Here is an 18,489-nt window from a genome sequence, read left to right as displayed (position 1 = left end):
GAGAACGGTCGTCCCGTAAGACGGCACAATGTAAACCGGCGACGAGAGCGACTCGCAACAAATAAATATATATATTTATATATAAAATAATTATATTATGTTTTTAAATGCTAAAAATTATGGCCTAAAATCTTAAACAGAAAAAAACCAAACTGCACTGCAGCATTTTTATCCCTTTTTTTTTTTTTGACCGACAATTTATTTTAGACACACCATTTTTTTCATTACCATTATTATCATTATTACAATTAACTACAAATGATAAAACCTTAATTTGATATTTTATCATTTAAAATAATAAAATTTATAAAAGGGCGGAATAATTGAGCATTGATTAAGCAATTATTCTTAAATGATACAATAAATATAATTATATTATATATATATATTCGACAGATATTAAAGCAAAAAAATTCACATTGGTACAAGAGAGGGGGTCGATGGGGGGACATAATATACACTGCGAAATTGATTTACCTTACACAGTTTTATACAAAGGCTAAATTTGTCACAATCCAATAGCTGTATATATTTTACACTATACATATATATATATATAGAAATATATTTACAAATTTCAATTAATTACACTAAAATATATAATTTCATTTTTTTTTTTCATTATTTTAATTATTTTGATGATTATCTTCTATGATGAAGTTCACATGGAAAAACACAATTAACTATTTATTCACAACCCAATCTATAAACATAGACGCGTTTGAAAAACAATATTATTATATAATTTAATATTATAATTATTACAATAATAATATTGACGTTTAAAACTATGCGTACGTAGCGGCAGCGGTACAAGTGACATGTGCGATGCGAAACAACAATGGAAGCGCAACATCGTACATCAGTTGTCCGCCGACTGCAGTTTACGCAAGTGCACATCGTTGGAGTTCAGGTAATAGTCGGAGACTTTGGTGGCGTGGTTGACGCCGTTCTGCATCGGCTTCACACTGCCGTTGGTGACACCGTTCGTATAATGCTTGCCGTTCTCGTGCACCATCCTGGCTTCCTTCAACTTGGCCTTCATCTAAAACCCAACTCCAATTAACACACATTCCATAAAAACCAAACCTAAACACAATATAAACAAACGTTAGCAACCTTATCCTTCCTGGCATAGGACTCTTTATAGAACTCGTTGAACAAGAAGAAGAACAGTACAGCGTGCATGCCGATCCACCACACAAAGGCACGCGGATAGTTGCAGTCGATGAAGAGAAGCTGGAAGGCGTGCACCATGATTGCAACGAATTGCAACTGAAAACAAAAACGCCACATTTATAAACGCCGTCACACATTTCAACGTCGTCGATTCGAATGTACAGACCATCTGAAGAGCGGTGAGGTACTTCTTCCACCACAAGAAGCGTTGGAAGGTGGGACCGAAGGCGGCCAGCAAATAGTACGTGTACATGATGATGTGGACGAAGGTATTCAACAGGCCGAAGAACGTGCTGTGGCCGCCTGGGGTGAACTTGACTCCGAACCAGACAGACATCGGCATACAACCGTGATGGATCACGTGAAGCGTCGACACGTGGCTATTCTTCTTCCTCAACACGAAGAAAATCTAAAAGGAAAACGTCAAATCAGACGAAACATACATACATACCACAGTCAAATTATAAAACGAATCTGATCATATTTACCGTATCCATGAACTCGGTGAACTTGGAGAAGTAATACCACCAACACACATTTACCATCTGAAAAGCATTTATGCATTTTACGTCTCATACTTTAAGTTGCATAATATAATTATATGATAAAAAAAAATGTCTAAGCTTATGTTTAAATAAATAAACAAAAAAAAAAACTCTTGTATAATTTAATAAATCTGGCATCACTCTCTCTCGGCGTCGCAGCCGTCACTATTACAGTGAATGAATTAATAATAGAGCAAGAACGGATAGGATTAATTGCATCTATGCAAACTGTGCTAACATAAGCGTTTTAATAACGTGAGCGTAAGTATATATGTATGTGAGTATAAATATAATCGTTAGTGGTTGTTAGTAGCGGACAAGCGTGCATACTGCAAAATATAAGTCAATACAAAACTACTTCAAACGATCAATATTGATTATGTTTATGATAGATATACATAGGTAAAATACAGCCAAAACCATACAAAGTAAATTTTAAATACAAAAGTATGAAATGTCAAAAATATGATGAGTGATCATTTAAACACCATACAGCGGGGAGGTTTACCAACCCCATCGCTGGACATAAAAAAAAACACTGCAACAAGATCTAAAACATCGCCGATTTTAAAGTTGGAAATTAAGTTCCAGGGCTGTTGAGTCGGAGTCGCGGAGTCGAACATTTCAAGCTGAGTCAGAGTCGTAGAAAATACCAACTGACTCCTTTTTATTATTTAACTAGTGGTTTTACCGTACTATTTGCTGGCCGCTCAGCTCAAATTCAAATTCGCTCGGTATTTTTAATATAAACCGCTTAAACATGGCTAATCTAATAGTAAACATCAAACAAAGTTTTATTTTATTTAAATTTATTTGAACGGATTTTACGAACCAAACAAACTCTTTCGAAATATATATTAGATTTAATTTATAGTATCAAAGTATGTATCCACTAATAAATTGAAATTTAATAATTTCTTTATAAAAAACATTATTTTAAATAAAATCGTTAAATTGCACGTATTTTGATGGGTAAATGGATTATTCCGCAAAAAGCGATCTCGCACAAGCCACTAAAATCACGATCACGGAATATCTGGCACTCGAGTTCTCATTATTACAATATCTCAATTGATGGAGTTTTTTGGTGCCAAATGTACCGTGAATTGTGCGAGATCGTTTTTTGCGGAATAATCAAAGAACCATTTTGGTGTGTTGGGGTTAAAACCAACTGTTTAATTCACCTAACACTCATTTCTTTTTATTCTCATTTCTTTTTTTAAATTGATTTTTTGTATATGAATTATATATACCTATTTTTCATTACCAATAATTAGATAAATTAGGATTTTTTTTAATTCCCTCAATTTTTTATATTTGTGAAATCGCTATTATTTGTATCACTAACAATTTCATACGTTCGCAAGAAAATTAATCTGTAGAAAATCGTGTAAATCGGAGTTGGAGTCGGTAAATTTTGAAACAACTTCACAGCCCTGCTAAATTCAGCAAATTTTGTTAAAAATTCAACGTAAAACTTTTTCAATCCAACACCAAAATTCAAAATAAAATACATTACATATAAAATGCGACCGAATTAATCACAAAATAGGACATAATAAAAATTTAAAAACGTTTAAAAACCGACACAAAAATTTGTAGAAAAAATCATGCAAATAAGAAATTTTCATTTATTATATATTGTATTAAAAAAAACAAACAAAAAAACACTCGAGAAGTACCGAATAATAACATAAATCAGTTAGTCTACAAAACATGAACCGTACCGAAGGTTTCGATTTTTGTCGTAGTGATGCCAATTTTTATTGGCTTCAATTGCCGTCATTTATACCATCAAATAAAAATAATACAAATCACTACTAACCGAAGAGCAAATTTCAAATTTTATAATTCACACTACAATCATCATTCTGAAAAAAAATTGAGAGGCAAAATTGCAACGAAACAATATCCATAGTATATGCAACAACTCAAAATTTACTTCAACGGTCGAGCAACCAATCATTTTTCATATATAATTCCAAAACAACAAACGTATATAAGGGAGTACATACATACATATAGAAGTTTGAACTTTTATTCAATAAAATAAAAATTAGATGATATGCGAAAATGAGGGGCTAATATCGTCCCTTATATACGAACGTATTATACAAATAAAAATAAATGATATTTACAAGACACACTGATGAAAAAAAAATTTACATTGAAAATTTTACTTGTGACCAATAATAATACAATACAAAACTAATTCGGTTGTTTTCAACTTTGGTACAAAAAGGAAAAAAATATTCAATGAAAATAATGTTAAAGCAGCATCAGAATTAGTGGTCACAAGTGTGTGGTTGATAAAGAACTGCATTTCGAAATGAAATGAGAAATAACCCGCATAGTTTCTGGATGATTGGAGTAGTCTACTGGCTGACATCTCAAGCTGTAGCGGCCCGTCACCCAACCCGACATACATAACTGAAACAATCATAGAAACCCCATGGATACATAACGAAATAAACAATTTTAGTTTTTTTTTTTATGTACTTCATCCATAGGATAAATATGGAACGGTATCGTCTGAAAAAAAATATATAACAAACACTTCGAAACATCTTTACAAATTGATCACAACTTCTCGACGGCCAATAACTATTTAAAAATAGCACCATGTCAATAATAACTATGTATAATAAAAAAAAATATAATTTAATTATTCAACATGCATATTTAGTTGATTAATGATTTCTAAAAATTTGATCACATCGAAGGCGCGTTCGGAAACAAAACATATATACACAGGGCCGTAGCGTGGAGGCGGGCAGATGACATTTTTTTAACCACTTCATCGCCATACGTGCACCGGTGCGCGCTCCTTCTTATTTAAGGCTTTGACTGGAATTTAATTTTGATTTCTTCACAGTGACATCTAAAAATATCCTATGATACTAATGAAATTGAAAAAAGTCAATGTATTTCGTTAGTTTGTGATATATTCAAGAGGTAGTGTCAAAAGGTTGGCTATAAAAACACATAATAAAATAATCGAATCAGTTTCTGCAAACGCGTGGCGATTAAGTGGTTAAATATTTTTTTTTTAAATTTTACGATTAATTTTTATTTAAAATGCAGAAAAAGTCCGCCTTTCATTCTATCCATTTACGAAAATGTCAATATTTTCCTTTTATTTTATTCATATTAAATGAGATAATTTTGATATTTTATTTAATGGACGAATTAAAAAATAATAAAAAAAAAATTAGATAAGAAAAGAAAAAGGGGGGGAAGCTAGTAGCATGTTTGTTCCGGGCACAAATTACCCCTAGCTACGGCTCTCATAATATATAATAAAATAAAATAAATTAAAATGAAATACTTCATATTCTATAATAAAAAAAGGCATTGCAAAAATAACAGCATAAATTTTTTTTATTAACAGACAGACGCTGGGTGCATTTTTTTTGGTACAAATTGCGAACGCTCCTGATATGAAAAATGATAACTAAAAATATATATGTACAAAACACTATTTATATATAAATATATATATGTATATAATAAAACACCATTTATGAATAAAAAGGGATAAATGAATGAAATGATTATTTTTTTTTATAATACGTATTCGTGTATTCTTTTGTGTATTTACTACGAACGTGAAGTATTTACATATGCAATATTATATGTGAGGGGAGTTTGTGAATTATAAGGATAGAAACCACCATGTCTTTTCAAGCAACCTGCGATTGATCTATTATAATTATTATACATATATATGCTATACATATGTATATATGATGTATATAAATATACCAGAGAGTGGAGGCCAACGTTTCTATATGTATTTTAAGTAATTAAACTTTTAAATGTTAACACGTTACGCCAAACTTACACGCATCGCTGTTGGGGAATGAGAATTATCCACAGGTTGGCAGGTAAAACTGTATTCACCCCACCAGCCTCCCATTAAACACTAAATAAATAACAAAAGTGAAAAATTTGTTTCATATACATACATAATATGCATTAGATTGTTTATAAATAGTAAAATTATTAAATAAATAACAAAATATTATGATAATATCCCATATAAGGATTCGATAGAAATATGTAGTATGATCGTTCTATGTTACATTTCAAATACGAATTGTGGACAAAATTAAATATGTGATGTTTGAGATGATTTTGTGTCTTACGAAGATCTGTAAATATGATAAATAGTAATTTTATACAAAATCAACGGCTCTTTTACAACAGAAGTAGCTGATAAATTTCAAATTCAAATACTTAAAGATATTCTTATAAATCTTAATCTTTTTATTATAAATCGGTTACGTTACGACCTATCATTTCAAATAAGAGGATTTCACTATTGTAAATGAGCCATTACAGATCTTGAAAATTAATTTCACACATATATTAAATATGAATTTATATAAATTAATAAAAAAAAATGTATTACCTCATAAAATAACCACGTGCTAAATATTACTTGGCAGAAATTATAAACTATTAACGTATTTTTGAGTTGAAGGGGTTTCCTATTTTCCATTAGTCGTGGCCCGAGAACCTAAAACAACAAATTTTGTCATCGTACATATTGAAACCGATAAGAAATGCGACAATACAATCGATTTTTCATAAAGTTGGCCATTTGCTTCGCGATAAATACCTTGACTAAATAAATGTAGCTAAGGCATATCGCTAGGGTGGGAATCGGCGAACTCATCAAAAGCCAATCGTTGGTTCGTGGGTCTGAAATCAGAAAATTAAAACGTTAATACAAAGGGAATTCGATTTAGCAGTATTAGATGGCATTGCATATACTGAAATCCAGTTTAGTCGGCCAATTAATTATTACCTCCATGCTTATTCATGATGCTGTGCATGTCGTCGATGTAACGTAGTATTAGTGCCATTGTGGAAGTAGATGTGTCTGAAACGAACAATTAAAATGTTGAATTATAACATATAATTGACATATTGAGATTTTTTTTTTGTTATTATTATACTATGAACATAGACACGGTACATTGTTGCAAAAATATCACATATATCTTTAATATCGCCTCATAATTTTAAATATCAACAGTTTCTTTGTAATGAAAAAAAAAACAAATAATTGTTTGTCATACTAATTATTTGCCAATACGTAAAGAATTAAATAAAAGGCAAATCAATGTTCTATTGCTGTTATATAGTATTATGTTCCTCCCATGTAATAAAACTGACATGAATAAAATAAAGGTTTTCTTGTAACCAAATAAAATCCAGGGAAATATTTTTTTATTATTGTCTAAAAGCAACAGGCTCTGCCCAGTTAGGATATCAAAAGTTTTTATGCATAAAAAACAAATGAAAAACAACAGTAGGAATAATAGTAGAATAACAATTTTTTGTATAGATTTTTATTGAAATATAGATAGAATTAAATTTATGCAGTCGAAGATCAATTGGATGCCATTAGGAAGTATTTTTAATAAGCTTGGTCCACATATTTTAAGTCCTTCCTGTTTCTCACATTTGTTAAGAAAAAATGGCGCCATGTTAAAGGTCAACTAAAATAAACATGTGTTACAATTATTTTCGGCGTTTTTCACTACATATGGTGAAAAAGCTGTGGATGAACTTCAAGAATCGTAAACAAAAAATAGGTCGATACGTCAAATCGATCTATACGTACAAGATACTTTGACAACTTTTTCAGGAAGCCATTTTGTTTTTTCAAATAAAACAATTGAATCAATCAATTTTTCATTTCAAATATTATAATTAGAGTTTGCACAATGGGTCGAACAGTTCGACCGGACGGACGTGTTCAGGATAGGTGTTTAATTTCTAATAAAAAAAAGCATATCTTGTTCGTAGGAGGATCGCGATTTTTAGTATATGAATACATCGATGGAGTGCGACCGTAGAGTTACGCGACAGATTCAATTGAAGTAGATATTATGTGAACGTTTGACATACCGGTCGCGGGTCGGTATATATATATATATATATATGTGTATGTATGCAGACGAAATTCGCGGGTCCATTATGAAACGTGCCGCCGAGTGTTCCCGTAAGTGGGTTAACTGGATATAACGCGGGACGACGAGGGCCGGCCTAAGAGTCGTCGAGTCGTCGAGTCGAATTTCTGACAGGTGGGGGCGGCGGGGGTGGAAGGGTCGATCCTACACATAGGCATAGATATATAGGGGTGAAGCCCGGTACTGACTGTTGATCTGCAGCTGTAGCTGTAGCTGTAGCTGTGGATGAGTATGCGAATGCGAGTGCGAGTTCGAGTTCGAGTGCATGTCAGTCCACGGGAGCTAAATCGTGAGAGAACATCGCCGCACTCTCTTATTTATAGTGAGTGGAGAAGATGGAGATGGAGATGGAGATGGAGATTGCAGCAGAGAGAGCGAGAGAGCGAGAGAGCGAGCGAACGCACACGTCCTTCGCGCACGACAGCGCGCGCGCCACTGTCGCCGGCAGACACGTGCCAAAACTGCCACACGCACCGCACCGCACCGCACCGCACCACACCGTGCCACCCACACACGCTCACACTTTTCAAACTTCGTTCGTCACTCGAGACTCGTCAAAACGAGAAACGAGAAACGAGAAACGAGAAACGAGACCGAGCCATGTTTTCGACCATGTTCGGTTCGGTACTTCACCTTACAATTACGTAACACTGACCGGCGGTTATGGCACGGCGCGCCTGCTCGTGAGGTGTTAAATTGGATTTGAACCGTCATGTCAGCTGATTGCCAATCACATGCACAATCATACCTGAACTAAAAGTCACAAGTGCGATAGTGACGATTAGCAACTACACGCACCTGCGATCGACACCGTTTTACACAGAGAAATGTAATATTAATACAAGTGGCTTTAGGTGTTCTTTTGTTGTCAAGTGACAGTCTGTCCACGGACAGATCTAAATAATTTTAGCATCAGTCGTATTTGACGCTTGGTGCTCGCGTATGTCCGATAAAAACTTCTCTGTTTATATTACTCGCAAGATGGGCAAGCATCGGTAAAAATTGCACAATACATTCAAAAACACACAATAAACAACATGGGGATACATTTTTATAGAGACGTACCGTGTAAAATTGACAACAATTATTTATTCGTAACGGCCCCTCTGTGCTTATTACATCTCTATGGTTGAACATATGTACTCAGAATATTCGACAATCAACTGATGGTTTTTTAGGCCTAATGTTTTAAGATTCACTTTCAAGAAAAAATACATGTATGATTTGAAGAATTTCTACGGTACTGCTCGTCACATTTAAATGTTTTTAACGGTTACACGACAATTGGTGCAAGTCCAAAAGGTTCAACGACAAAATGTACCCGAAAATTAGTTCACTGACAAAATGTACCCGCGACAAAATGTCCACGGAAATAATGTTCGATCGACAAAATATTCAAAAATCCTAAATTTTTAATGGAAAAAGTAACTTTTTATTGTATTATATTTATCGATGTATATGGTACTTTTTATCGTATAGATCGCGGATGCTATTAAATTAGTATAAATTACAGGTGTTCTCAACCGTACCAACATATTCTTATTTAAATTGAACAATTACATTTTAAGCGAATGTCATTGTGACTCATTGAATATCATTTTAAAATGTCATTAAATTAATTTAAATGTTAGGGGTTCTTAGCCGTATCCAATATTTACTTATTTAGATTGAAAAAAAAAAACTTTCTAAGCGTATGAACTGCAGATTACATTGAATTAGTTTATATGGCAGGCAGTAAATTATTCATTTGAAATAAAGAAAATTTTGGAGACGGTTGAGAAGCCCTGCCATAAAAACTAATTCAATGTAATCTGCAGTTCATACGCTTTTCAATTTAAATAAATAAATATTGGATACGGTTGAGAACACCTGTCATTTATACTAATTTAATAAAGCCCGCGATGTATACGATAAAAAGTACCAGTACAAGATACCATATACATCGATAAATATAATACAATAAAAAGTTACTTTTTCCACTAAAATAGGAAAATTTAGGATTTTTGAACATTTTGTCGCTTGAACATTATTTCCGTGGACATTTTGTCGCGTGAACATTTTGTCGCGTGAACATTTTGTCGCGTGAACATTTTGTCGCGTGAACATTTTGTCGCGTGAACATTTTGTCACGGGTACATTTTGTCAGTGCACTAATTTTCGGGTACATTTTGTCGTTGAACCTTTTGGACTTGCACCAATTGTCGCGTCCCCGTTGTTAACATCCGAACTGATGGTAAACAGATTATTGCGCAAATTGCGATCGCACGCAAAACAATCGTTGCCACAAAAATCGCGAATATGGAATATCTGGCACTAGAGTTCTCGTTAGTACATTACTTTGATTTCGATCGATGGAGTTTTAGGTGCCAGATGTTCCGTGATCGAGATTTTAGTGACGTGCGCGAAATCGCTTTTTACAGAGTAATCATCGAACCTAAGCTAATTGTTTCCTATCAGAGTTTTCAAATTTATCTGATTTAATTTTTGAAACAGTTCTTTAGAAATTGTGACTTTAAGTTTGTAAGCAAATTACATATACATTTAATTACGTCGACTTCTTGAATTTTGATTACTGTTGTTCATATTTTAAATGTGTATTTGAAGACAGACAACAACATAAACTCTTTCACCAGACGAATTCGCGCATAGCTCACCACAAATTATATTGGAAAAAAGTAGCGATTTTAAAATGACCTCAATTTAAAGTGCAAAAAATGTTGTACTTTCTATGTTCTACAAAAATTTCACTTTATTAACTTTATATAATAAACTAACTAAATTATATAATTTTCATGTGAGATGAACTTTTTATGAAACTGTAATTTTTCAAAATAAATTTAGGCCTAATAATATTTTGAGCACGTAGCTTCAAGCTTTACGACACAAAACTTCTAATTCGATAAAATTCAAATAATGGGAAAAAATACAGTTATGTTTTATCAGTCCACGAGGATAATGGAAGATAGTGATTACTCTAATTTTGAACATATTAAGTCAATGAAACAATTATGTTAACGTTAGTGCAATTCGACTTACATATATATGTATGTATGTAGGTAGGTAAATATACAATAGTTATATTGTATTATGATATTATGGGAGCTTGGACTCAAAGCGCTTGAAATCTATAGAGCGTGTATGGGTTGAATGTCTTCATCGAATTTCAGAGCTGACATAACCTTACTCTAACGTCATATTACATATGAATATTTCATTACACCGATAAGATATTATACCACAAATTAACGGAACTGATATGCACACCAACATTTTACTATTAAATATATCGAGCCAAAATTATTAATTGAATTTATAAACAGCTCGATAGTCACACTTCCTGAAACACAAAGCGGTAAATTCGAAATTTAAATTTTTCACTGAAAAATTATAACGAAACGAAAATCGCCCATTGACTAAATTAAATTATTACACACACAATACTATTAATATTATGTATTCGGAAATTGGCATTTTGTACAGAAATAAACGTATCCGGCGTCACAAATACGAATATCCGTTTCTTTCGTGTACATATGGCAAGTTGAACTGTTACGTGATGTTTAAACTTAACCGTTTAAAGTGCACTGAAAATTAATTTTAATTGTTTTCGTTCCGGTGAGAATAATTAACTTACCTCGTTTTTACTTGGCGATAAGGCTTAGAAAAAAAAACAGATCAGTGAATAAAAGTGAAATTTCATAGGGAGCGTTATCGATTTTTAACGTGTGTCCACAACTGTTACAAAAATCAAATATAATTAAAAGTTTGACTTAATTTAATATGAGTAATACAATTAGAATACATTTCCACGTGTATTTTACACACTTGCTAAGCCCATAGAATAATAATACGATTTTCGTTCTGTCGAAAGGGGAAAAATTTCAAATGCGCTCACTAATTAGAATTTTTACGCTTTGGACGTAGGTTGCGATTTTTAAAATGACTCGCTATTAAAATTAACACTCTCTTTGTTTACGACATGAGTATACCATACACGAGTTACATCTCTGTAATTATCATACAAATGCCGTGGAAATAGAATCAGTTGAGTGTGCATAAATTAAAACAAGAACAACTCTGATATACGCTGCAGCAAATATTACATACATTATATGTACATATGTATGTACACATTATGTGACTCGGTTGTAAAAGTTATGTCAGATACGCGTTCCACATGTTAGAATGCCAATGTCAAATTTTCGCAATATTATCGGAATTATTGGACTGTGATGTCTGACTCACCCCAATTCCGCAAACGGAGAAAAAGATAATTAAAATGCGTATCTATCTATGTGTGTACATATAACTAATGAACTTTTATCGTTTTACTACATGTTAAAATTTTGTTTTTTAAACTGAGTGCATAGTAAAGCGATGCGACAAGATGGGAAACAATTTATCGATATATTATATTAATGTCGTGTCTTTCTTGATTTATATATGTATTAATTGTATATTTTATTATATGGTTAATTTCACAGTTTGCAGTGAAAATACAAACACAAGGGTACAAATTCTATTGGTGAGTTAAGATGTTGCTTCAGAGAAGCCACTTGCTTAACCCTTTGAATGCTGACCAACGCCGATCGGCGTTTTGCTAATAAGTCCACGGGCCTAAAAAACGCCGAAAGGCGTTGTATTTTGAGCATGGAGAAAGTAAACAAGAATACTACCCGCTAAGCCTTTCCAGGTAGTATTGAACATGGGTCGTGTAATCCGTGTCATTCATTTGGGCGAAATCACACGGCGATGAATGTGGGACGTGGTTTTTTTTTAGATAGTTTTAAACATATAGAAAAAATGTCGCATTCATGGGATGCGTACAAGGCATAGTCCTTTCAAAAAGTCCAAAAAAAAGACCCCCTGGATGTGTTCGGTAAAATTGTATCCTTGTATTTATCCTTGCTTGATAGTGATCGATAGCGGTTTTAAGAAATGTAGGAGAACTTTTCGACGTTCCACATACCACATCCCGCGCTGTGTGATTTCGCCCTTTGCAACGTTTATTAAGACTGGTTTACACCGGAATTTCTGAATTTATAACCATAGCAGAATTTCCCGATGGAAATTCCTAACTGCTGAGTATTTTAGATTGTGGCTTGGCATTTAGATTGTGAGCATTAATATTTTAACAACAATGAAGAAGATGGAACTTTGTATCTAGTTTTGGAAAAATACATTCATCAATAGACTTTTTTTGTTTATTTTATATTTTTGCAAGATATATTTGAGAGTCTAAACACACCTTTACAAAACTCGAAATACTCGGCGGTAGTTACTAGGGTTTGTTTGGATTAGCTACAATTTTTAATACCTGATTTCTTAATAATTCTAGTTGGAAATGTAGACGAAATTTTCAGGGTGGCGAGCTTTCAACAGCACTCAAAGGGTTAAGACAGCTACGGAATATAAGTGTTGGCATTTGATTCAGAGGAGCCATCAACGAAATGCAAGCGCCCGCCATACACAATAACTAGGAAATCGTCGGAAGCCAAAATACAAATCGGAAAAAAATTTCCAGTTAAGTTCACGTTTCACAACTCGATTCGAACAACGCACCGTACAAAACAATCGACAAATTGCGAAATTGACGCGTGGGCAAGAAAATTAGCGCGAGCCGGGGTCCACAGACGCCAGTTGCAAAACGTCGTATGTGCTTACATGGCGAATGTCGCGCTTGTGCAATTATCTGTAATATACACATACAAGTGCTTAATCCAGTCGGGTTCGATTGAAATTGGATTCGTCTTGAGAGGGGCGATCTCGGTCTAATATCTCTTGGGAATACTTCGTAGTATATGTAATGGAGTGCTGGTCTTAAGTAATCGTTCGATCGCTATCTAAAATTTACTGTAAATGGGTCGCCGCGTTATTCGATAAACTGTTATTTTTTTTTTTCAATAGACTTTTCTTTGTTTGCTTGAAAGTGCTACGACACGTTTTATTTAAATAGAACACGCGACCTTTATTAATCGTTTTTCTTTCTTTTCCGAATGTGCGATTAAAAGGTTATTTTGGGTACTGTTTTTTCCTTTTGTTTTCCGTTTCGACGTTGCGTGCTGAGAAACTTTTCAACGGAAGTGTTAAAAAATATTTTTTTCTGCTTTAGTTTGGCTCCTATATAATTTTAAATATTGTTTTTTTTCTTGTAATTTAATTCTGCAAAAATTTTTATACTCAAATTAAATGTTTCGACCAGTGGCGTAGCATGAATTCCCGGTGCCCCCCCGCAAAATATTTTACGGCCCCCCCCTCCCCCATATATTAATATTAGCAAAATAACTTTCCAAATTAATATTTATACTTTTTGACGTATCAATATTTACATATTTACATATTTACATATTTAATATGTGTACCTATATATCAAAGTGCATTAATAGTTTAATCTGGACGACCAACAAGCAGTGCACAATCTGTTTAATGTAACTGATGGTGAATTTTCCTTAAAAATTTCTCACCTGCTAATGGTGACAGCGAAAAATTTATAAATTTTATTGGTTTTTATCATATAATTTTGTTTTATTGTTTACACATTGAAAAATATATACAAGAATAAGAGAATTCTCAGCTAATAGGTTGAAGTGGCACTGACGTTCAAAAGATGGAAAAAGACGGTAGTCTTCTAGCCCTATTGGCATAGATCAATTACACAATGAGGATAAATTCAAAATACGTTAATGTATGTACATACACATATAGTACAAATAGGTTGAAAAATAAGAGAAGTTTTTAAAAAAATTACGGAACAAATTAAAAAATCCGTGAAAAAGGCGCGCTTCGTGGCGCCCACCAGGTCTCGGCGGGGTCTGCGGGCGCGGTAGTTACGCCACTGGTTTCGACTTAAACTTAAACTTTGAAGCAATCGCAAACCACTAAAACAGGCGATACGTTATTTAAAAATTGGGAAAGAAGGAGAGCTTCCGATGAGGAACCGAGAGGTTCCTGAGTTCAAGTCCAATTCAATCGTTGCCAATTTATCTGATTTCATTGTTGAAACGGTTCCTCATAAAATCGGCGAAATCATCCTACCCATTATATCACTACTGTATCACCACTTTTACATATGTATGTATATATAAATTTATATGTAAAAGCTTAATATCAAAGGGTCAATCAATCAGGGGCACTCGTAATGGCATAAATATTTTAAAACTATGAAGCAGGTACAAATATACACAATTACATGTATCTATATTATATTTATTTATTTATCCAGGTTATACACATTATTGTCAACATAGTACATAAGACAAACATCATAAGGCATTGTACATAAGGCAAACATCTTTGAACAAATTTTTGCAGCATTTTTAAAAATCAACCAATTATGAGATGATGTAAACTGAAATGTTTCGAGAAATAGGATAGGATTGACAATTTGTTGGAACCGTTTACAATGAAATCAGATAAATTGGCAAACCCGACCTGAAGTCACAAACCAGGTTCTGGCCAGCAGCAACAAATTGGCAACCTCTACCCATTTTTTGCAATTTTCGAGTTTTCAGCTCCTCGAATTTCGATGATTCGTATAAAAAATGCTGCAAATTTGTCCATAAATGTCTCTTCCAAATTTCGAGTCTTTCAGCATCTCGAAATTTGACGATTTATATAAAGAATGCCCCGAAAGTGTAAGTTTATTAAAAAATTATCTATAGATGTCTCTATGATGCTTTGTTAAAATTAGTCTAAAATTTTATATCCATGTTTGTAATTGGCCCGCAAGGGGCATTGGGGTTTACCTGTTAGGCCTTCCTGGCAAATACATACATACATATACCTATGTACATATATGCAAGTAAAAATAAAATAGTGGAATCTTGCATTCAATCGAACGAAAAACCTTCGAGTGCAATTCATAGCTATCTATGCATTGGCCATTAGGATTGATTTAAACCGATACGTAACTTTTGCACGTCGATTGCAATTCTCCGATCGAATGGCAAACCAGAAGTCGTATGACAGAAGTCATCTATCAGAATCACGTTCTCGTTGAAATCGCGACCGCAAACCTTCATTATAATAACCTCATAGTAAAACAATAAAGTGCCCTAAACACGTACACAAATACTTAGCTATCAATGCTAAAGCAATTTCCAAGAAACTTCCCAACATCGCGACTTGCCTGCGGCATTGCTCATTAAGCCAGGCCCCGGAAAAACCAAACCATATCCGGATCAACGACTTAAACTGCATATTCTAATTTAATGATGGCCAACCGGTCAACGCTGAAGGGCTTCTTAATTGATCTCGTCAGATATTCTTAAAAAAAAAAACTACATACGTATGTACCTATCAAACTCAAAAAAAAACCCGGCATTCATTGACATGTTTCTACGGCGTGCTTAGATAGCTTAGTTCAGGATAAACATTTTCGATAAACCTTTTATATTCTCTTATAACTCTTTTAGTTGTGATATATTTTGACTAGTTGGAATATATTCCTTCTGATTTGATACCTACGTATATTTTCAGTTTTAACATATTTGAAGGTTTTATATTAGTGTAACTTGACTAGTTGGAATATATGTATTACCAGGTCGGTGTTTAATTTTTACGACCCTCCCTCCCGCTTTTTTCCTTACTAAAAAAAGGTTGTATCCTAATATTGGCAGTCCAAATATTTATAAAAAAAAATCAAATAATTATTAACAAATATTCTTCCTGGTTGAAATTATGAGTAAAATTTCCTTTCAGCAATGCTAAAAACTATCAAATTTTAACATTTGAATTTAGAGATGACTATTCATTTAAGCTGAGTTCCCTCATTTTATCTTATCCTCAAGTGCGTATGGTCAATAGTTAAAAGAATGTTTTCTTTCGAATTTTTGTGTGGTTTTAGATAAAAAAGCCAATAAATTTCATTAAACGTCTTTTAAGTTTTGAATGTGCTCAGATTACTATTCGATTCTGGTCATCAAGTGTTAGAACGAGGGTCTGCTCACAATATTTGTTATACAAAATTTTATGTGAAATTTTAGTCGAAATATTCTTTAATTGTACTCGAAAAACAATTTTTATATTAATCAAAGTACCAGGGCGACGACCTGGCCCAAAAATAAGTACGAGGGCGGCGACCTGGCCCGACTACACCACTGCGTCTAACCCACATATGTTTGTTCATATGGCGAATTATATTCCAACTGGTAAAAATATATTGCAACTGAAAATACAGTTAAAATATAAGTTGGTACCAGGTAATCTTAGTCAGGTTAGGTTTTCGTAAAAACTTTTCGTAAATTGAATTAGAGTCACATTTTTGTTTTGAACACATTCTTAGAGTTATCGTAATACGGTACTCATTACCTTTATTTGTATATCTAGCAAATATTAACAATCACTCTCAAACCTATAACGAAAACACTTCTGGGGGTGAGTTTTGACCTGGCATAGATCAGACGTGCCAGCATTTTTTTTGCATGTGCAAAACTATTAAAAAAAAAAACACGTGCCACGTACCTGTGTGTCTGCGCCCTTACGCTATGCGACATGAAAGGAAACCGCCCTTACGCTATGCGACAGGAACTGTCATTTAATGCTACCTTGCTAATACTTCATCACTTTGAATTAATAAATATATAAATATAAATATAAATAAATATAAATACTCCTGTCGCGTTGCGTCATGTCACGAAGCTTCATTATGTACGCAGCCTAAAGCAAGTGTACACAAATTGTTTTAGGCAATGTTGTTTTTTTAAGGATTTAATTATTTGTATACATAATCTACATATACAGATCTATCCATACTATTCAGCAGTTCACAGCTAAATCACAGCACAGTAGCAAACGTAAACGACAGTTTCTATTCATACTATCCAGTTCCGGCACGTTCAGACAATTTTTGGTCGAGTGCAAGGCAAAATCGACTTAAATATATAAATGACAACTATTCATATGCGCACCTTCATTAATACGCGTGCACTCATATCATACGTGAATATTTTGAATGACGTCATATCATGCGTGAATATTTCACAAACCAGTTTTGCTTGCTACGTTACGGTGACATGTACTGGTGTAAAGTATGAATAGATTTTGTCGGTTACTGCTGTTACGTCTACGCCACGTTAGGCATGAATGTGTCCATACAAAATGTACCGAAGAATACTTTTCGTATTGCCGTAGCTTAAACCGTTTTTAATATTTAAAAAAAATATACTGTTGTTAACTGTTTTTCCGAACAATGATTAACATATTATCGACCGGCCGTGCCAATTCGCAGTATGAGCAATTCAAGCGTAAACGTCCGGCGACGCTAATTGAAATATTCAACCGTGTGCTAAACAATTTTACAAAAATTATATAGTACTCATTGTTAGCATATAAAGTTTGCAAATGGACAGACGTATATCTATTTATTTAAAAAATGACGTTAAAGTTTTAGATACGTACACGTTCAATAATTTTAAAGTTCAAGGTTGAATGAACATTATCAGTGATAAATCTTATGTTTTATAGTTTTGAATCATACAGTATCGGTATACCATTTAATTAGAACAATACGCTTGTTCATTGTGAAAATCCTTATGATTCAATCGACAAACTTGCAACTCGGGATAAATTTCTCCACGTGACGTCACGTCAACGTCACGTACGTGTGACGTCAGGCTCGTTGCCGATTTTAACTGTTGGCAACTGTTTGCGGACACTCGGGGACAAAGTTCGTACATTATTTTTAAGCATATCGGTCAGTTCTGTCACAGCGGTTTAGTTTTTTTCACGATTTTATTTTAAAATTGCATCGGTTAGCGCTCGACTTGCCCTTGGCACCGAAA

General features: G+C 33.6%; 1 protein-coding gene across 2 annotated transcripts in view; it reads right to left on the bottom strand.

The window, feature by feature from the left end:
* Positions 1-214: 214 nt before the first annotated feature.
* Positions 215-18,489, bottom strand: part of LOC143913737 (very long chain fatty acid elongase AAEL008004-like) — a 77,596-nt gene continuing 59,321 nt past the window's right edge. The window contains exons 1-9 of one of the 2 annotated variants that reach the window (XM_077434090.1): positions 7,897-8,145; positions 6,538-6,612; positions 6,349-6,431; positions 6,139-6,246; positions 4,071-4,154; positions 1,668-1,724; positions 1,346-1,588; positions 1,120-1,275; positions 215-1,045 (exon numbers count right to left, since the gene is read on the bottom strand). In XM_077434090.1, coding sequence (XP_077290216.1) covers positions 863-1,045; positions 1,120-1,275; positions 1,346-1,588; positions 1,668-1,724; positions 4,071-4,154; positions 6,139-6,246; positions 6,349-6,431; positions 6,538-6,612; positions 7,897-7,975 — 1,068 coding nt within the window. In that variant the 5' untranslated portion in view covers positions 7,976-8,145 and the 3' untranslated portion in view covers positions 215-862. Of the gene's footprint in view, positions 1,046-1,119; positions 1,276-1,345; positions 1,589-1,667; positions 1,725-4,070; positions 4,155-5,568; positions 5,650-6,138; positions 6,247-6,348; positions 6,432-6,537; positions 6,613-7,896; positions 8,146-18,489 lie in introns of those variants that run through there. The other variant, XM_077434846.1, reaches the window with a different exon arrangement.

Source organism: Arctopsyche grandis, chromosome 1 (assembly GCF_051622035.1).
Source record: "Arctopsyche grandis isolate Sample6627 chromosome 1, ASM5162203v2, whole genome shotgun sequence".
Taxonomy (NCBI): domain Eukaryota; kingdom Metazoa; phylum Arthropoda; class Insecta; order Trichoptera; family Hydropsychidae; genus Arctopsyche; species Arctopsyche grandis.
This window is presented reverse-complemented; position numbering and strand designations above follow the sequence as displayed.